The sequence below is a fragment of the Mus pahari genome, chromosome 18, assembly GCF_900095145.1.
Source record: "Mus pahari chromosome 18, PAHARI_EIJ_v1.1, whole genome shotgun sequence".
Classification (NCBI taxonomy): Eukaryota; Metazoa; Chordata; class Mammalia; order Rodentia; family Muridae; genus Mus; species Mus pahari.
In genome coordinates this window covers 22799122-22807722 of record NC_034607.1, presented here as the reverse complement: position 1 = coordinate 22807722, position 8601 = coordinate 22799122, and the positions used below count along the sequence as shown (strand labels likewise).

At 36.9% G+C, this 8601-nt stretch overlaps 1 protein-coding gene across 1 annotated transcript in view; it reads left to right on the top strand.

Moving 5' to 3' along the window:
- The window catches only part of LOC110335773 (protection of telomeres protein 1-like), a 54092-nt gene that overhangs the window by 25014 nt on the left and 20477 nt on the right, over positions 1 to 8601 (top strand). Inside the window, exons 9-10 of the mRNA XM_029531162.1 lie at positions 3037 to 3206; positions 7697 to 7785. Of these exons, the coding sequence (XP_029387022.1) occupies positions 3037 to 3206; positions 7697 to 7785 (259 nt within the window). The remainder of the gene's footprint in view (positions 1 to 3036; positions 3207 to 7696; positions 7786 to 8601) is intronic.

Sequence of the window (8601 nt, the reverse complement as noted above, 5' to 3'; positions counted from 1 at the left end):
GAGTTTTGTTGGGTATAGTAGCCTTGGCTGGCATTTGTCCTCTCTTATTGTAGCTGCCCATGGACACAGGAACTGAGTTCCTGAGTGGGAGGCTGGAGCTGTAAGGGAGGAAACGGCGAGAGAAGAAACAAGGCAAAGACAAAATTTTTCTGATCAAAGCCCCATTTAACTAAGAGTCTGTGCTTATAAAGGGTGAAGTCCCATCCCCTGCCACGCCAGGGTTCTTGATGCTTTGTTGCCAAGTTGTTAGAACTAGGTCACCAACGGACAGGTTGTCAGCAATCTCAGCAATATCTCAGGAAGACAGGTTCAGCCTCTCATTGGGTAGTGAGTAGAGGCATCTTGGATAAGAACAGCACAGGTGACAGATCAATAGAAGGTCAGAAGACTCCCCTCTAGGTGGTCTCATTCACAGTTGCAGAATAGGTCTGAGTCAGCCTGCTCAAGGCTGGGGGAGGCTACATCTTAGGGTCTGTATTACATCTCTCAGCGTCTTCTGGATTTCATAGTCTCTGGGGAGAAGTTAGGTGTAATTCTGATAGGTCTGCTTTTATATGTTTCCCTTTATGCTTTTAATATTTTTTCTTTGATTTGTTTATTTGGTCGTTTGATTATTATGTGACAGGAGCAATTTCTTTTCTGGTCCACACTATTTGGAGTTCTGTAGGCTTCTTGTATGTTCATGGGTATCTCTTTCTTTAGGTTGGGGAAGTTTTCTATAATTTTGNTGAAGATATTTACTGGCCCTTTAAGTTGGAAATCTTCCTTGTCATCTATACCTATTATACTTAGGTTTTTGTCTTCTCATTGTGTCCTGGAATTTCTAGATGTTTTGGGTTAGGATCATTTTCCATTTCACATTTTCTTTGATTGTTGTGTCAATATTTTCTTTGGTATTTTCTGCACTGGAGATTCTCTCTTCTATCTCTTGTATTCTGTTGCTGATGCTCACATCTATAACTCCTGATTTCTTTCCTAGGATTTCTATCTCCAGAGTTGTCTTTCTTTGTGATTTCTTTATTGTTTCTAGTTCCATTTTTAGATGCTGGATGGTTTTGTTCCATTCTTTCACCTGTTCTTTCTTGTAACTCTTTAAGGGATTTTTGTGTTTCCTCTTTAAGAGCTTCTAGCTGTTTACCTATGTTTTCCTGTATTTCTTTAAGGGAGTTATTTATGTCCTTCTTATAGTCATCCATCATCATCATGAGAAGTGACTTTAGATCCATATCTTGCTTTTCTGGTGTGATGATGTGTCCAGGACTTGCTATGGTGAGAGAGTTGGGTTCTGATGATGCCACATAACCTTGGTCTCTGTTGCTTTTGTTCTTATGCTTGCCTCCCGCCCTCTGAGTATCTCAAGTGCTTGCTGCCCTCAATATATCTGATTGGAGCCTGTCCTTCCTGTAATCCTGTTTGAGTCAGAACTCCTCAGAGTCCAGCTTTCTCTGCTCATAAGTCTGGCTTGTGTGGCTTGTGACAGCTAATGTCTTTGATTTTATTATATTTTGTTAAAATAGGGTTGCCCAGGTTGGGTTTGAACCCATGGACACAGTCTTCTTCATAGTAGCGGCTTGTATCACAGCACTGGCTCCAAATGTCAATAGTTTTTAGTAGCCTACTATATTTTCCCATTTCAAATCTTCATTGAAAAAGCTTAAGTTCTCTAGTTAAAATTGTATTTTAGCACAAATTTAGCAAAATAGATGAGAATGTCTATAGGAGTGTGTCTATAGGAGTTTGTCTATGGTCAGCCCAGTGAGTGGCATGATTAGAATGTGTAGCCCTGTTGGTGTAGATGTGGCCTTGGAGTAGGTGTGGGTTTTTAATACCCTCATTCTAGCTGCCTGGAAGCCAGTCTTCCACTAGTGGTCTTCAGATGAAGATGTTGAATTTTCAGCTCTGTCTATATCATGCCTGCTTGGATGCTGCCATGTTCCCACCTTGTTGATAATAAATTGAACCTCTGACAATTAAATGTTGTCCTTATAATAGTTGTTTTGGTCATGGTGTCTGTTCATAGCAGTAAAACCCTAACTAAGACAGAAGTATGTATCAGGAGTGGGGTATTGCTGTGATAGGCCTAACCATGCTTTTGTTTTGAAGAATGGATTTTGGGGCTTTGGATTTGTAAAGCATTGGAATGCTTTAAGTGGAGCTGAATGGGCTATCCTACAAGGAATATGGAAAACTTTGTTGCTGTGAGTGATTTGAACTGTGTTGACCTGGCCAAGAGGTTTTAGTGGAGAAGAATTTCAATGTGTAGCCTAGAGACTGTTCTTGTGGTCTTTTGGTGAAGCGTGTGGCTACCTTTTGCCATTATCTGAAGAATCTACCTGAAGCTAAGTTAAAGAGATTTATATTAATTGCATTGACAAAGGAAGTCTCAGAAATGCCCATCATAGACTTTGTTCTCTGATTAATTCTCATGAAGACCATTTTGAATAAGAATAGCAAACTTAGAAATGAAAAATATAAAATATATGGTTTGAGTATTAAAAGTACATCAGGAAGTGAAATGGAGTTGAATCCTGTGTTCAAAGATATTAAATTGAATTAAGGGAGTAGTGACCTTGGGACAAGATCCCACCCACCTAAGTTTAGGTCCAGGTTTGGTAGAACAAGCCTTTAATCCTAGGAGGCAAAGACAAGCAGATCTCTGAGTTCAAGGGCAGTCCAAAACAGCAAGTTCTAGGTGAAGAAAAACTTAAATCCAGGCGTGGTGGATCACACCTTTAATCCCAGTGTTCGTTCAGTAGACAGGCATGCAGATCTCTGTGTTCAAAGTCAGTCTACAGAGCAAGTTCCAGGACAGCCAAGCTTAGGCAGTGAAGGAGTTGGAAAACAGAAAGCTGGTGATAATGTAATAGAACAGAGGGTTATGTTCCAGCTCCTGGAAGCAGCAGAACTTGGCAGCTTTGGCTATGTGGCTCTGGCTTGTTGAGGTTACTACTTCCTATTGGTTATAAAACTTTCAGGGATCAGAAATTATTTTTATTAGATCTCTTTTCTGAAATCATCTTTTTAAATAACTTTCAGATTGGAAACTTCCTTAGAATCTATAGCCTCCGTACCAAACTTCAGCCAATTAATTCAGAGTCCACAACTTCCTTGGTAAGACTCGAATTTCATCTTCATGGAGGAACTAGTTATGGTCGTGGGATCAGGGTCTTACCAGAAAGTCACTTTGATGTGGATCAGCTGAAAAAGTGAGTATTTATATTCCGGCTTAGAAGATATAAATGTGATAAGCATTAGGTCAATTTATAAGGTAGCACACTTTCTGTAATGTTTGAGGCATTTGTCTTTTTCCTGTTTTTCCTCTTTGCCTTGCTGAGAATCTAACTGGGACTCTAGTTCCTGCTAGGCAGAATGGCAGAATGGACCATGAATCTGCTCCTGAACCCAGTCTAGACAGACAAGACCACAGCAGGAATATATCTCCCTAAACTTGTCTCCATGTTGGGTCCCTCTCCCCCCCCCCCGCCTTCTTTTTCTTTCTTTCTGTTTAATATGTAAGCCAAAGGGAAAGTGAGATGTAGTAGAGCCAGTATTGTAACTTAAGATTATCAAAAGTTATTTCTTTTTGTCACTGGTGTTCTTTTATCATTTGCAAGTACAGCAGCAAACAATGGGAATAGGTTTCAACCAGTCTATAAAACTTCAGTGCATATCAGAATTGAAGAACTTGTTTAATCTTACTGTGAAAATCATGAATCTTCTAAAGTGATTCAGATTAAATGAATCACAAAGCATGGTAATATGTCACATGTTTTAAACTTTTAAAGAATATGACTTGTTTTTAGAAAATAGCTTTGGAAATATTGTTGGATTTTAGATCTCTTCCTTGTCTGTTTCCAGTGAGTACCGTACACAGAGAAAGGTACACCATGTGGATTCTAGAGGAAACTATCCCATGGATCTTCAAAGAGAAAGCATGCCATCCTATAAACTAAAATAAAGTCACTGTCATATGAGACCCAGGTTACTTCCAATAGCTTTGAACATTTTTTATTTTACTATCTCAATATAATTGTAACTCACAATGTATATTATTTCACTTTTCCTGTCTTCATTCTTCATTAAAAATTTTTTCCATACAGTGTATTTTGATAATATTCTTTACTCTCAGACCTCTCCTACCTTCTTACCTACCCAACTTCATGTCTTTTCCCTTTAAAATAAATAAATACTAAAAGGCATGAAACAAAACAGGAAAAGAAATCAAAACAAACAAAAGAATGCAAGAAGAAGAAAATCAACGTTACAGAAAATAAATAAGTAAATAAAAATAAGTAAACGGAGGTGGCATGTCCAGTGACACCCTAGAGTGCGATTGACATGCCCAGTGACACTCCTTTGTAGAAACTTGTTTTTCCTTCCTCAGCAGGTATCAGTTGTAAATAGCTTCTTGGTTCCATTTGAGTTTTTCTATCAGCTTTCCTTTCTCAGTGCTGGGATTTTGTCTAGTTTGAACATGTGCAGGTCTTATATGTGCTGTCATATATAGTCTGTGAGGTCATGTGTTTATCAGCCCTGTTGTTTCTGTTTCCTTGGAGTCACTCGCCATCTCTGGCTCTTACAGTCTTCCTGCTTCCTCTCCTGCATGTATTCTGAACCTTGACAGGAAGGGTTTGATTTAGGCTTGACTGCTCCAAAATTTGTCAGTTAACTCTCTGCACATTGTCAAGTTGTGTTCTTTTTATGAATAACCATCTACTGCAAGAAGAAGGTTCCCTGGTGGGGTTGTGTGATGCTCTGCTCTGGGTATAGATATATATCATTGGAAGTCACTTTATTGCTATGTTTCTTTAACAGAATCATCATAGTTTTTCCTATAGGGCCCATGACCTATCTAGTCTTTGGTTCTTGGCCACATTAGCAGTGTCATGGATGGGCTATCAGATCATAGAATGGACATTGAACACAATTTTTAAAAATAGTTATTCCTATAATATTTGTGCCAAAAATGCACCAATTAATATTGCCGGCAGGTGTCTGTTGTATGTTGTCTTGACCCCATGTTGCGTTGTTCACTTTCTATGAATTTATAAGCATTCTATTGTGTCCGTCCTTTGTATTCAACTTTGATCCATACCGGTCAGATCAGATACAGGGTGTTACTGCAGTCTTTCGTATATGTTGAGACTTGGTTTTTGTTATAACGTGGTCAGTTTTGGAGAAAGTTCTATGGACTGCTTAAGGCAAAGTGCATTTTTTAGTGTTGAAATGCAGTATTCTGTAAATCCATTTGTTTTATCAAGTTATTTAACTCCAACATTTCTTTATTTTTTATATAGATTACTTGTGTATTGTGAAGAATCAGGTATTGAAGTCACCTATTATTAGTGTAAAGGTCAATATGTTATTTGATCTGTAGTAGTGTTTCTTTTATGAACTTTAGTGCCCTTATGCTTGGTGCATCAGTGTTTAGAACTGCAGTGTTCTCTTGGTGGATTTTTTTCCCTGTGAGTATGAAAGTTTCCTCCTTTCTCTTCTGCTTGCTTTTACTTTGAAATCTGTATTGTCATATACTAAAATTACTATATTGATTACTTCTTGGTTTCTTTTGCTTGGAATACCTTTCCCATTCTTTTCCCTGAAGTGATAATCTACCTTTGACATTTTGTTTCTTGAATGCAGAAAAAGGATGGATTCTGTTTTTTAATCTATTTGGTTAGTCTCTGTCATTTTATTGAGGAAAATTAATGAGGAGTTATTAATAAGCAGTATTTGTTAATTCTTGCTGTTTTGTTGTGGTAGTGGTGTGGGGTAACCCTTGGTTTAGACCAATTCCTAAAATTATTTATTCCTTGTGACCTCTTGAATATAGTTAGTCTTCTCTTCTGACTGAAATTTTTGTTCAATAGAAGTTGATTAGGACACAGAAATTGCTTAAATTTGTTTTTACTGTGAAAAGCTTTTCTTTCTCCGTCTGTTGTGGTTCATAGTTTCATTGGGTGCAGTAGTCCGTGCGATAGCCACGATCCCTCAGTCCAGGTCTTTTTGCCTTTTAGAATCTATATTGAAAAGTCTGTTGTTGTTCTAGTAGGTCTGCCTTTATTTGATTCTTGATTTTTGATTTTTCCCCTTTAATATATATTAAATTTCTAGCCTTTAATATATATTTTTTTCTGCTCTGTTCATTTAGAATTTTGATTATTGTGTATAATGAGGAGTTTCTTTTCAGGTTCTGTCTATGTGTACTGTATGCTTTTTGTAATTTCACAGACATCTCTTCCTTTAAATTGGGAAATTTTCTGTTAATATTTTGTTGAAAAAAAATGTGTCTCATTCATATATTCCTATTATCCATGGATTTGATCTTTTCATAGTGTTCTGGTTTCATGAATGTTTTGTGCCTTTTTTTTTTTTTTTGACTGATCAACTTATTTTTTAAAGAGCCAGATTTCTCTGTCTTCTATGTCTTGTATTCAGTTGTTGAGGCTTACCTGAAAGATTTTTTTTGTTCTACATCCTTAGCTTTTTCTTTCTTCCAATTTTGTTTCAGTTAGGGTTTTCTTTATCTCTGTTAAATTCTACTTTTACGTCTTGATTATCTCTGTTAAATTCTACTTTTACATCTTAAATTTTTATCAATATTTCAACTGTGTTTTCACATTCTACTTTAAGTCATTTATTTATATCATCTTAGTGGTCTTTGAATGTATTCATGATTACTATTTTAAAGTCCTTGTTTTATGTTTTGGCTAAATTACTTTTCTCAGAGCAATAAGGTTGCTGCCTTCTGGAGGAGGCATATTATATTGGCTGTTCATGTTTGTGTTTTTGCAGTGTGACCTAGGCATCTGGAGTTATATTTGAGGTGTTTATTGGTATAGATATCTGACCTTATCTTTGTTGTATAGGTGTTTTGTTCTTTTGTTTCTTTTGTTCAATCTAAGTCCTAGCCAAATATAGTAGCTGTAGTGTCCTGAATTACAGTTAAATGTAATGATGGCTTTGACATCTCTTGTTATATAGCTGTTCTGCTGTTGGCAGGGAGTCACAGGGGAATGGAAATGTCCTAGAAAGAAAGGCTGGAAGGGAAGGGGTGATGGAGAAGAATTATGGGAACTTGGGTCTTTGCCAAGACTCTGAATCTCAAGGGCATGTGAACTGGGAGGAAGGGTGCCTCTAGTGGGCAGGCTGCAGCAGGACTAAAGATATGTGTAGAGAGCCCAAAGTGGAAGACAAGAAGGTAAATATTGATCCCTTTCGTGGTTCTCAACCTAGTGTGGCAGCTGGGGTCCATGAGAATGAGGGGTTCTGCATGTCAGTGGATTCATAAAGGAATGAAAATAAATGGGCTAGAAGGGGAGGCTAAAAGGGGTTACCAGGTAGAACCTTGATGGGGGTTGGGTGGTTGTGTCCATACTAAAAGGCTGTGTCTCTAGGAGATGGGAATTACTTTTACAATCTCAAGTGACAGTATTCTAACTGCAAATGTCGTTAGATCCCCAGGCTTTTTGTTTGATTGTCTTTAAAGTATTCCAGTGACTGACTCTTCCAATCATAATTTTCTGAACTGTGCTTTTTATTTTGAGGGCATTAGAGTTCTTAGATAATCTAGTAAAAGCTACAGACCACTGACTGGAATGTAGCAATTTTATAATTTCATGAACTATATTTAGAGGGTTCTGCTGAACTATCATATTGATTTTGTTATGCAATTTGATGTTATATCTTTCAATTTTAGAGCTTTAGAATCTGTAGATTTGGAAGCTGTTCAGACCTCAGATGACACCTATCAATCAGACAATGTGGAGAATTGTTTAACATCTTCAAGTAAGCACAATTTACATTGACATTTTACTTTCTCATAATTTCATGAGACAATTTGAATATTTTCTTCCATATGTTTCTTTTTTAATTTCATACATGTGTATAAGTTGTTCATGTGTATCTGCATTAAAGTAACACCATAAACATGGGTCTTGCCCTATCCAAAACTAAGATTGCTTGGCTTTTAAATATATAGTCATATTTTCAAATTAAAGTGACAGTGTTTACTTCGTTTATGAAATTGTGTAATGTTTTGGATTCATTGAAAAAATGAATTTTGAATATGTGAATTTTCTAGGCCACTACTTTGCTTATCAGTTTCTTTTCTTTTCTTTTTTATTTTTTGCAACCACAACATAACCTGTCAGATTATTATTTTAAGAAAGATAATTTGAGTTTATTCACATGAATAGCAAACAGTAATTATAGATTAGTCTATCATTGGTGCTATAAATGTGAAACTTAACACAGTTTCTTAATTATCCAGGATATTTCAGATCACTATGTAACACAGGGTAATTTTTCTCTTGCCTATATTCTTTTTTTTTCAATTTTTATTAGGTATTTACTTCATTTACATTTCAAATGCTATCCCCAAAGTCCCCTATACCCTCCCCATTCTGCTCCCCTACCCACCCACTCTCCCTTCTTGGCCTTGATGTTCCCCTGTGCTGGGTCATATAAAGTTTGCAAGACCAAGGGGCCTCTCTTCCCAATGATGACTGACTAGACCATCTTCTGCTACATATGCAGCTAGAGACATGAGCTCTGGGGGTACTGGTTAGTTCATATTGTTGTTCCACCTATAGGCTTGTAGAC